The 12878-nt window shown below is 43.3% G+C and overlaps 1 protein-coding gene across 1 annotated transcript; it reads left to right on the forward strand.

Moving 5' to 3' along the window:
* Positions 1 to 285: 285 nt before the first annotated feature.
* On the forward strand, positions 286 to 12636 carry PAG1 (phosphoprotein membrane anchor with glycosphingolipid microdomains 1; the record flags this gene model as incomplete). Its single annotated transcript, XM_079533659.1, has 6 exons — positions 286 to 410; positions 2212 to 2263; positions 2776 to 2872; positions 5336 to 5931; positions 11220 to 11279; positions 12286 to 12636. 6 exons carry the CDS (start codon positions 286 to 288, stop codon positions 12634 to 12636), a joined length of 1281 nt encoding a protein of 426 aa, XP_079389785.1.
* Positions 12637 to 12878: the final 242 nt, after the last annotated feature.

Raw genomic sequence — 12878 nt, forward strand, 5'->3', positions numbered from 1 at the left:
CTGCATTAATATTTACAAGGTTTGTTCTATGTCACCATCAGAACTGTAGCTGAAGATAATCTTTGTCTGGCTGTCTTGCACTCTGAACTTTTTTTTTTCTAAGATCTCCATCTGAAAATCTCTCTGCCAGATTTGGAGTTGTCAGATTCATTATCCTCAAAATCTGTGTTAACTTTCAGAATTGTTTCTCTTTCTGCAGACACAGAAGCTGTGTTCGGCACAGATGCCGGCCTTCTCCAAGAGGTGGCCTCTTCATCCCCAGTGACACCAGCTCCTGCTGCTACCATGGGACCAGACAGCAGCTTCCTCAACAGTGGACGGGTCCACGTCATCCTGTGGGGAAGCTTGGCAGCTGTAACAACACTCTTATTCCTCACCTTCCTCATCTTCCTCTGCTCTAGCTGCAACAGGTATGACTCAGGGGCTTAGGAAGCAATAACATTTCTCAAGTAATTGCATGGACTGAAATAGCTGCACTGGTAACTAATTAGTGAGAAACAGTGAGAACAGAAGTGAAGAAGTACCTAATTATCACATTGTAGTAAGTTAATGCAAAGTAGTCACTTGCATTTTTGGAGAGCTAAGTTAATTCACACTACCCTTTTCCATGATGTGCCCACAGGTGTGTCTGTGGGTTGGCTTCCCGTAGTGTTTTACCCTCGGGGTAATTTATCTGGGAGCTCATGCTTGACAGTATATTTGTTTTCAAGCAAATCTGAATTTGAGCAGTTCTTACTGTTTTCTGCTGCAGAGGAGCAATCTAAAAATGTATTTTCATTGTGAAGGAGTAATGCTGTAATGCTTGCTAGGTGCTTTCTCATACCCTGGGGAGACTGACTGTAATGATGTGCTGGGAAAGGGGAGCAGTGGTAGTACTAGCCCTTCTCTAAGTACCATCTATCCTGTGCCTCGCTTACAGATTCCCTTGACATATCTTGGCTTTCTGCATTCTTCTGGATATCAGCTCACACAACGCACAGAAAGATCTATCTAAAAATATTTTTTAAGTTAATGCTTAAGTCAAAACCTTGATAGGGTGAGAGATAATGGCATCACATTTTACCAAAGGAGGTTCAGGTGGGATGTTAGGAAAAATTTCTTCTCAGAGGAAGTACCTTGCTCTGTTTTCTCATTTCACAATCAGGTAGAATTTTAACTGTTGCTAATGTGGGAAGTATGGTACATTGTAGGCTTAAAAGTATCACAGATTTAATTTCATCAGTATTTTCTCCCCTTTTTACTTGCCTTTTCACCTAGGGGGGGAGCATTATTATATCAAGTTTATCATTTATTTACAGTATTTCAAAATAAGAACCTATAAGAAAGAAGGGGGTGGACTCTTTATCAGGGTCTGTTGTGATAGAACAAGGGGAAATGGTTTCAAATGAAAACAGGGAAAATTTAGATTGGATGTAGGGAAGAGGATTTTTAAAGTGAGGATGGTGAGGTACTGGAACAGGTGGCTGCCCCATCCCTGGATTCAAGGTCAGGCTGGACAGGGCTCTGAGCACTTCATCTGGCTGTTCATTGCAGGGAAGTTGAACCAGAAGACCTTTAAAGGACCTTTCGAACTCCAAGAATTCTATGGTTCTGTTTCCAAAGTTACAGAAACTGGAAACTCAATCCAGACCTTGAGTACTGCAGAGTTCCTGTTGAAGCAGAATTCATCTAAAAGTGAAGTTCAAGGCCTCTGCTACTATGCAATTTGTAGGCTGCTTGAACTGCTCATGCTCTCGTGCTTATTAATTGTAGCTGACATCCTGAGTAGAAGTAGGATGAATTTTGTGGGTTTCTTCTACTTCTTTAGAAGACAGGCATGTTTTACTCATGCATTTTAGTGAACCTCACAGGTCATCTGTTGTCAAAAGACATGTATCATGCATCTCTGAATGTTTCAGATATAATTCAATTGATGATAATAATATTGTGATTACTATCAGCAACTCTTCAGTGTGACCTTACATTAAACAAGAAAAAAGTTTGTGTGTGCTCACTGTACCTCCTCAGAATATGTTTGCCACCACCCTGTCTTGCTGATGACCTAATGTTGAAGCCATACCTGTCCCTGTAATCATCTTTAGTTATTTAATTTGTAACAATGTTGTGAATCAGCAGCTGTGTTCAGCTCCCTGCAGCTGAGTAAAAGCTATTAATGATTGACTTTTGAAGATCAGTGTAATCTGTAGTAACGTGTTGTATTTCTTCGCTAAGGGAAAAGAAGTCCAAACATCAGAATGGAGATCATGAAAATCTGATGAGTGTGGTAAGTGTTTGTTTCTGGCAGCCTATGTCTTCCTTGGGGTTGGTTTGCATCAGGCTCCTTGCAAAATACTGCAGGTTGGAAAACAGATCAGGAGTTTGGAGGCTGTTGAGTAAGGGAAATTTAGAAGTTTTGGAACAATAAAAGAAGGGCAACTTAAGTCAATCTCAATTTTTTGTTGTTATTCCAGATCTCCTGCTTTCCTTTTGCTCAGGTTGCAGTGCAAGTGTGGTTTACTCATTTGTCAGCCACTGTCTTCTAACTGTTTAAGTGGTGGTGATTTCTGTTCACGCAGAGTTTGGAAGGGAGATCACCTTGGGCGTACTTGCATCGGTTTGTTTTAACATCTGTAAACATATAAATAACTCTTGGAGAACAGTGTGCGTGAGTCGACCTTCCTGGCAATAAAACATGCAAGTCAGCACTCCTGAGATGAGAACGAAATTCATTATGTATCTGTTCTTGGAAACGAGTGTTCTCGCACATCAATGCAACCTACCTGCTTTGTGTTGCAGCCTTCCGAGAAGGAGGTGTTCAGCCACTCCATCACCAGCTCCGCCACGGAGCCGCCGCCCAGCAGTGAGCAGAACGGCGTGCTCAGCAACGGCGATGGTGAGCAGCACTGCTGTGGTGGGCGGGATGGCCACAAAGTGCTCTGCCACACTGTGAGCTCCCGCCTCAGCCGCGCTCCAGAACTTTTGCAATTTGTAATCGTGTCTTAGGTTTCCAGCCACCTGCTTTCCTTGGGTGTAGTCCTGTTGTTTGCCTGAATACCCTTTGTTTCCCCTTGGCTCCCTGGGGGATCTGGCACGAACGCGGCTGCTGCGAAGCTACAGGTGCAGATAGACCCAGTCACCAGACACAGCCTGCTGGGTTCCCATCTCAGCCAGCTGTGGAGCTGGGATGCGACCAGAGGTGTGGCTGGACCTTGGTGCTTTAGAAGTGCTCCTAATGTCTGTGGAAATATTTCAGGTCCTCCTTCAGGGACTACAGGTTTGGGTCATAGACCCGTGCTGTAGGAGGCTGTCACTTGTGTTTTTGTATTTTAGGAAACAAGTACAGTTTCTTTTTTTTCTTATTCTTTGTTTCGCTGAACACTCAAAAAAATTCACACTCATTGGAAGTCACATATCACTGGAAAATACTTTGCTCAGCTGTGCCTAAAAATAAATGTGCTCTTGGTTCAGCACTGGTGAGAGCCAATGGCTTGCTGTGGCAGGTGCGCTGTGTCCCTTACTTGCAGCTCACTGTGAAGCTGGAGGGTAAGCTATTAAATCTTTAACCCCACGAGACAAATAACCAAAGGAGTTTCTAAACATTGCCATTGCATTTCACTGCAGTTCCCATGGCTTGTTGCTTTGTTTACATCTCTCAGTGACTCTTTGTGCAGAGCAGAGCCCTGTGCAGGGAAGCATTCCTGCCTACCAGCAATCACCATACATTCAGCTGTTGGAATCTACCGCTAAGAGTTGTGCTGTCAGCTGTCAGGCAGATTCTAGACTGTTAGGTAACATTCAGCTTACGATGTGTATAGCAACCCTTTCACATAACAGGAACCGATTTACTTTATTTTATTATTTATGTATCATTTCTGTTAATATTTCTTTCTTTTGCTGTTTGTGCCTTTTGAGGAGAAGGAGCACCATCAAACACGTTATTTCTTTTGCCCAACCTGCCAGCACTGTGTTGGTGATGCTTATCTACCCTTATCTACCAACCCTTCTACAGAGCACAGGTATCCCCAAGGGCCAGATGGCAAAAACATGCTGCACTTTCTCCAGGCTGGTTTCTGCTGTTCCTCAGGAAGCTTGCAGGGAGCATGGGGAGTGAACTGGACACCTTGCATGTGTCTTACTCCTCCCCAGGTCTGCACAGGAGGCAGGTGAATGGAGAAGGATGTTTTCCTTTTCTTCTCACATTTCCCATTCATGTAGCAATTACTCACACCTTAAGTTTTTTCCCGGGTTCTGTTGTCAGATTATGGCTCCCAGGGGAGTTGGCTGTGTGAGTCTGCATGCCAAGAGCACAAAATAAAGAAGCATACTCATCAACCACCAAATCAATGGCACTGATTGCTTCAGTAACACTTGGTGTCATAATGTCAAACACTCTAAAGGAAATAGAAGACTGGGTTGATTTTTCCAAGAGGATGACATAGGAACTGTACTGTAAAGCTATTCAGAAGTGATCTTTGAAAGAAATAGTGTAAAGTAGCATTCCCTGTACTATCTGGAATGTGCTCGTATGTGCGTGTGTATTTATACATCTGTGAACACAGGCAAATGTCTTATGTGAGCACTGTAAGATGAGAAGTCCCTAAATTTCAGTCCTCAGTGCCCTATTTGTGACAGAGACATGTGGCCCATTCTGTGACTTAAACACATTCTACCAACACTACTCTGTGAAGTCTGATCTTCTCTTGTGCATATGGCTGGCTCATTAGTAGGTTGTCAGCCTACATTCTGTGCTGCAAGACTAGAAGAAGTTTGGCACAGCCAAATACATAACTTGCTCTCAATGTTGTGAGCCATGAGGCTGACTTCAGCAAGGTTGAGTGAGGTGTGGGTCAGATGAGAATTTAGCCAGCATATCAACAAGGTGAGGCTGGGTAGGGAGAGGGCAGCAAAAAAGTATTTGTTGACTGCAAAATAAGGAAGTGGAAAGAGGAAAATATCTTCAAGATATTTTAAATGCAATTGGTTTGAGGCCTCCTGCCAGTGTTCCCCTTTGGAGATGACTCAGCAGTCTAAGCATTCAATAGAACCAAGTACGAGCCAGCTGAACATACCTGTGCCAACCCACCCCTTCTTACTGTGAATGCTGCTATGTAAAGTGATGAAAGGGTGCACAGAGCATTTAAGGTGTTGTCAGAATAATGCTTTAACAGTGGAGTGCAGAAATGTCCATAAACTAAAACTTGTGGTGAACTAAAAACATGATGACTTTTTCAGGCATTACTATCATTTATCCTTTTTAATGAGAGATAAAACTGAAGTAATGTGGAGAGTACAAAACCAGATTTGCCTTTCTTAGTCATGCAGTTGTTTTAAATACTTCTTTAATCATTTTCTGTAGTGCTCTCAGAGGACAGTACAACTGCCTGTATCCAGCCTTACGAAGAAGTACAAACATCTATTTCTGATCTGCTAGAACAGGATAGTCTTGGGAAATCCTTAAAATGTCACCAGAGCCGGGAACTACCCAGTATTCCCCCTAACAATACCATGGAGACCATCATCTCAGCTAGAAACGCCGAAAATGATCAAGGTCTTGGAATGGAAGGGCCTTACGAAGTCTTGAAAGACAGCTCCTCTCAAGAGAACATAGTTGAAGACTGTTTGTATGAAACCGTGAAGGAAATCAAAGATGTTGGAGCAGCAGCCAACATGGAAAGAAGCTGCAACAGAAAGTCAGCGGCTTCAGTGATGGTTACCGAAGGTCAGGATCAGATTCCTGAGTGCAGAATTGAATCAGCAGAATATGCATCTGTTGACCGAAATAAAAAAAGTCGCCAGAGTGCTAATTCAGAAAGCCCTCTGGACAGCACACCAGATGTAGAGGATGAGCTTCCTCCTCCAGTGCCCATGAAACTTCTTGATGAAAATGAGAATGTGCAAGAGAACGAAGTGGATGAAGGAGAAGGGACAGAAGGAGCAAGTAAACCAGAGAAGGTAAGTACCACTTGACCATGTCCAACTGCTAGACAATAGCTAGAGAACTTGCAGGGCTGAGGAATTTTTTTTAAATAGCAAAAAAATGCCAAGAAATAAAAAAACACTTAACATGAGGCAAGACTAAAATAGGAAAATGGGGAAATGCATAGCACAGCTTCTGTATTAAAGGCATGTGTTTATTTTATAGGAACCTATAAGCAGGACACTCACAGTATGCTTTTCATAAAGCTTTTCCCAAATATTATCTAGAAATTACGTAGAAAGCCTCTGCTTCATTATTTAATGGTATTATATTTGTGGGTACTATTACAGTAGTAGGTGGTATCCGTAGGTATAGTATAGTTAGGTAGGTATAGTAGGTATCCGGTGCCTTTGTTAACAGCTGTATGTTGTTCAGACTCTCAGCCTTGTTTTGTGTTGATTTTTTGTTGTTTTTTTTTTTCTAGTAGAAGCTAAATCTGCAGAAAGGGGATTGAGGGATTGAGACATTTTTGGTAGATGCTGTAGCTTTAGATGTGCCTCTTGTGTTGGGCCACATCAGCCTCGCTGTGTGACTGCTGTGCCACTCAGTGCCACTCATCTGCTCTCCCTCTGTATGAAATGATAGGGACAGCAAAAGAGACGAAGAGAGACTGCAGTAGTAGACTTGTAAAACGTAAAATCTGCTTTCAGTCTTGTAGCTGCTATTCAGCAATTCCTATGTACAAAGGATCACAGGAGAGAAGTGCTAAATTAAATATCCCATTAAGCCAACCATAAAGGCTGCAGAAACTCTCTAAACCCATAGATTTTGTACTTGTCAAGTTCTGTTTGTCACACATAATAACTCTTACCTCAGCCAAACATTATGTTCTCTTAGAGCTCATTCTTGCTCCCAGCCTTAATGGCAGACCCCTTGAAAAACAGCAATGATGTTTTCAGTGATCTTACCCATTTTCCTTTTTCACCAGAATCACTGCTAAGAATCCTTTCAAATAATCACAGAGTTGTCACAAATTGTTGAGTTTGCATTTTTCGGGACTGGTTTAGAAAATTTGTAACTGTTAAAAAAAAAAAAAGTTATTTTAGCAGGTTAATATAGTTCTGGATTCTGATATTGATGAACCTTTCCAAAAATCCTTGAGATTTGATGTGATGTTTAAACGTAAACATTTACCTGAAAAATGGTAGGAGAGCTGAGGTGTTATTACTTGCTTCTCGTTGTCCGTGTGGTCGACATACTTCAGTAATGCAGGCAGAGGGCAGAAAAATACGTGTTTAATACATGTTAGAATGCCCCCTCCCTGGAAGCATTCAAGGCAAGGCTCGATGAGGCTTTGAGCAGCCTGGTGCAGAGGGAGGTGTCCCTGCCTATAGCAGGGGGTTGGAACTACGTGGTCTTAAAGGTCCTTTCAACCCAAACCATTCTTTGATTCTGTGTTTAACCGTATAGTGTATAGAACCCCAGAGAGCCAGTGTGAATACAGAGAAGACTTAAGATCTGAACATTGTTCATTCAGGCTCTTCAGTGTGCGTTCTTACAAATAACAAGCTCGTTAAGTAGTAAATTAATACAGTGTGTTGCTCATAATCCACCAACACTCCCCTCTGTCGAATTCAGGTCGTATGCAATTTCTAATTAATTTTTTAGAGAAACAGCTCTCAGAACCAGTGACGTTTTCCTTTCTAGGTGTGAAAAGTTTCCAGAAAATCATTGTATTTCCCCATCAGTGATACAAAGGAGGCATGTTTGCTGCTCGGGAGCTCCCAGCACACTGTGTATACAATGTCGGTGTCTGCGATGACTGGGAATTGATTAAAATGGTTCAGGTTTTGAAGGATTAATCAAGAGATGGCACATACAGTTCCCTAAGTGCCAGAAAAAAGGTGTTTGTCTAATTAAAATTTATTCAGAGCTAATGTCATCCTGAGTTAAGCCTTGGCAGCATCAGCTCATTGGTGAGCCCTCTGCTAGGTGCATGCATTATGCATTGAGGCGTGTGCCTGTCCTGTCCTTGAGAGCTACAGCTGCAGCAGAGTTGGAAATGGTAATTGATTGAATATATAAATGTCATTATTGTTGGCATTGTATGTGGAGGTGGGTGCAGGAGTGCTTTGCTATTGTGGTGATAATTTTTCCCTCTCTTCTGCTTCTTCAAGCGATGCACTGCGATGCCTGTGTTTTCTGATGTGGCAACCAGGAACAAGATGTTCATGGAAATAAGCTTTATGTTTGTAATTACTTTAGTTAGATGGACTTCACAGCTGTGTCTTTATGACTGGACTACAGCATAGGCATCCAACCTTCTGGTTTGCCTGGTCTGCATCGAGTGAAGAGGAATTGCACTGGGCCACGTAATACAAACATTGCTCCAAAAGTAATGCCTCCTGTTTATTTCCATGAAAACTACAACAGCCACAAAGAGTACAATAACAGTGTTTGATAGAGCAGATTCTTATCTACAAAACTGTTTTTTCCACATAGTCACCACCATTAGCTATCCATTTTCACCAGTGATGAACAAGAGCCTGCATGCTGTGCTTGTGAAAATCAGCAGAGGTGACCCACTGTCACCACTACTGAAACCACTCACTTCCTCACTGTGCTCACATCCGCAGTTTGGTCTGTACAAACATTCAGCAAGCATCAGTGAATGTCAGTGAGTGTGATTTTTTCCACATGGAGGTATTCATTGCCACACTTCTGTTTAATTCATACTTCCATGCAGATGCCATTGTGTCAGACTGCCCCTCTGCTGCCATCAGTTGCGTGGCAACAGCATGTAATGGAATATTGGTGGGAAGGTTCATCATCTACTGCCACACCACCAGCATCCGCCTCTGACATTGTGGGCCATTATTTTTGCATAGGAGGCTTTATTTTTGCACCATCCTGGGGCATGCCTGGCCTAGATGATCTTAGTGGTTTTTTCCGACCTTAATGATTTCATGATTTGATGATTCTTGCTTCTTGCTTTGGAAGAGAACTCAGTGTCCCAAACCAGAGACCACTCTAGCATAATGTTCATGATCTGCATGAAGAGGAACCCCATGCAAATGGCAGTCCATGGTGCTTTTTCCTTTTCCAGGAGGTGTGCTCCTGATAGTGCTAAATGATCCAGCCCTGCCGGGGCCCAAAGGAGCTCACTGCTTGCTCAGGGCTCTCCTGTGTGGGACTGCCAGGCAGTGGTTGGTTGAAGGATGACAGATCAGTGCCAGGGCTGGGTGAGGAACAAATGACATTTCATTCTGTGAGTTGGTTGTTGGCTGTGGCACAGACAATACCATTGGAAGGTTTTGGAGAAGAAAGGCAAATGTAGTAGCGCAGTGCCTCTCACAGGACTTTGCAAACTAGAAAAACTTGGGTGTGGTTCTTCTATTAAAACTGGAGGGACAGAATACTTTTTCTAAAGTTCTTTTTAATCAGAAAAAGCAGCACAGATCTCTCTTTTCTCCCAAGTCTCTCCAGAGTGAGCAAATACAGGAAGAGTGGTAGAAATGCTCTGTGTGCGTTTGGCTGCTGCCCGTCTGATTTCAGACCAGCACAGCATGAGGATGGGCAAAGCATCTCGTGCTAATGCACCACAGGAGAATGGTGTCCTTGTTCTGGTGCCTCAGTCAGGAACATAGCCAAGCCAACAGGCACAAAATCCAGTGCTGTCGAGGAACTAAAGGAAAAGGGATGGAGAACAAGGATGTCTTGTGTTTGCATTGAGGTTTCAAATGTGATTTATAATATTGCTAGGTACAAACTGTTCAGGAGCGGGTATTTTTTTCAGTTTCCAACATGGTGATATCCTTCAAGACCAGTGTCATGGGTTCTGTGCTTAGAAGAAAGAATGCTACTCAGTATGAAAACAAGGGCTGTCAGCACGTGGGGGTATTTCTCAGGACTGGATGGGAAATTGCAGAAGTGCCCACAGATGCTCTAATAAAAAAATGACTTCACTGCAGAATTTTGCTCACACACATTTGTTTTAGTGGATAACAGTGATAATATTCAGCTACTCCTCTGGACAGAAAACATCCTACAAGTAAGAAAGAATAAGCCAAGTTGCTGTAGTGTAGCAGATCCAGTAAGGGATTTGGCTATGCCAAAATGAATTCGAACTTCTCCTTTTATTTTTTGTTTTATCAGTGAGTAAACAAAGCCCAGATTGAGGAGCAGGTCCATCAGCCAGCAGGTCAGCAGCCAGGAGCCCCAGGGTTGACTTCAAAGTCTTCGTCAGACCTATCTCTGGGGCTTGAAGCTTGGAATTGATTAAAAGTAAAAGCACCAAGAAAGGTGGAAGTAGGAAGGAATTTGCTGTAAGGAACGTGTAGGGAAAAAGTTTTGTGTAACTTGTATACATTTCTGGAAGCAATGTTTCTGTGACCATGCTAAAATGGTGGAACTCTATTTCTCAATCTTGGTCTGCACTGGAAGGCATCTGATATTCAAGGTGGAGAATGTGCATAAAACTCCAAAACGTGGCCTGTTGCAAATAGTGCTGAAGGCTCCCTCCCAGCCACCATGAGCAGGAGGTCCACCAGGTGTGCTGTGGTGGGGAGGAATCCCAGATCTGCTGGAAGGTGGCCAGGGTAGAGGACCTCAGACATGTTTTGTAATAGTCAGATGGTTTTTCCAGTGTTTCATGTTTCTTTGTTTCTTTCTTCCTTTTTTTTCCCTGTGCATTCCACTTTGGATTCTTGAAGTTACACGAAGCCTCTGTTCTTAGGTCACTTTGGCACATGAGCTGGACCAGGCAGACCTCAGAGAATGTAGCTTCCCCTTTCAAACCGAGTTGAAGCAGGTTGTGTTCACATGTGTGGCTCTGAGGCCGAGGGCACCTCTGAGCAGCAGCTGCATGGTGGAGGGATTGGACTGCCTTGCGGTGCTTCCAGAGCTACTGAAGGAAGGGCACTTACCACAAGGAAGGCACCAGTTCATGTAGTCCTTTTGTATTCTGGGAACATACCTGAAGATGTACCGTAGCTCACTTTTAATTGCTCAGAAACCTTTGCAGACTCTTTCTTGCTTCATTGGAAGTCTGAAGGCAGGGATACAGCGCAGCAGAGTTTGTTTTAAGCATTACATTATATTTGCTCTTTTCAGGTCAGCGTAAGAGCAGATACATTAAAAAGCTCTACTAACCTCAGGGCTGTTATCTCCAGAGATGTACGCTGGAAATTAGCTCCGTGAAATGGAACTAGTGAGCAAATGACCATAAAATACAATGTATTGATTGTAGTGTGAGGGTTTTATTGTAGGTATCACACTGTTGACTGGTAATGAGCCTTTTTTTCTTTCTCCTTTTTTTTTACAGAGGCTTAGTTCGATGTCTTATAAGTCTCGAGAGGAAGATCCATCTCTTACAGAAGACGAAGTAGGTTTCTTGGATAAAATTCAATAATGAGCTACAGACCTTTTTTCAGGCAGAAATTAGCATAAGCTCTGCATGATTAAGCAGAATCTGTGGTGAAAATTGTCTAAAGGGAAAATGGAAGCCTAAGTTTTTCTGTATAGAATTCACACTGCCACATTCCTGAAATCAGAAGCATTATAGCATGTGGTTTTATCAGGCCAATAGGTTGATAAAAAGAATCAGAAAATAATAGGAGTCCCAACTAGCTGATGGTTAGGGCAGCAATTTGGTTTGGATTCCGAGTTTAACATGTGCCCCACCTTTCTCCTGCAAAGTGTTCAGGGCTCTGAAGCACATATATTATTTTAAGTGTTTATCGGTCAAATTAATTGAAGAGATTGAAACAAAGATGAAAAAATGAAACAAAAATTGCATAATATGTAATCATATCCAGTGCTCCCTTACAGTTTACCAGTTTACAAGTGTGTTCTCTGGACATAAAGCAAACACGGCCCCGGCGGTGAGCTGGGCGATCTGGTGCTTGTTGCTGGGGAGGCACTCCCACATAGGGATGAGCACACTGCTCCTTCTGGCTTCATGCCATTCAGTGCTGAAAAGGGGATGAAATACAAATGGGCAGAAAAGTACTGTTTTGAGTTTGGTTAGCTAGCTGCTACTATTAAAATACAAGAGGCAAGATCTGAGAGCATCCTTCTGCGTTCCAGCAGCTAACGCTGATCACCCATCTGATGCTGACTCCTCATTTAGCCAAAGTTGGTTCCAGGACCATAGGAGGGCTTTCAGGAGCTGACAAAGCTGGTCCTTTTCGTCTTGGATCTGATTTGCCTTCGTTTCTGGAAGGAAAGAATCGCTGCATAAATGCATGCAAGACAAGCAGTTTTGTAAGAAAGGATATGTTTCTATTGGCAGGTCTAGTAAATAGTCAACATGCTGGTGGTGGGAGGGGTCAGACTGACACACAGGTTTTACTACGTGTAAGTACTCAGCGGGCATCTCCTTTTCCCAGATCTCAGCCATGTACTCTTCGGTGAGCAAGCCAGGACAGGCCATCAGGGCAATGGATTCTCCTTACACCTGTATACAAGAAATCACATCTCAGAGGTCCCCGTCTGTTTGCAGCGGCCTCTATGCGAGCGTGAAGGACTTTGAGAACACCCTCAGTACTACCAGTGTGCCTCAGTCGGCGGGCAGGCCCAACGGGGAGCTGGAGCCCGACTACGAAGCTATCCAGGCAGTGAGCCAAGACGAAGACAGGACCTTGTCTGTGCCTCACACAAACCACATTGCTCTGTCGGGAGAGAATGACTATGAGAGCATAGGGGACTTGCAGCACCACAGGGATGTCACCAGACTTTAACTACTCCGGCATCTGGGTTTCAGCCTTTGTGTTGTGTGCTGGTGTTTCAAAGGAGCATGCGAAACAAGGAGAGGGAAACGCTTCTCATTTTGAGGAGCAAAGCTAAGTGCAGAACAGGTGTGAAGAAGCCATGTACGTTTCAAGCCAGCGAGTGATATCTGTGGGTGATTCTGGGCGGTGGACAGAAGCTTACAGGAAGGTTAATTTATATTGTTGGCTTTTTATTGTTAGTTCCTAGACGG

The sequence above is a fragment of the Tetrao urogallus genome, assembly GCF_951394365.1.
Source record: "Tetrao urogallus genome assembly, chromosome: 3".
NCBI classification, from domain to species: domain Eukaryota; kingdom Metazoa; phylum Chordata; class Aves; order Galliformes; family Phasianidae; genus Tetrao; species Tetrao urogallus.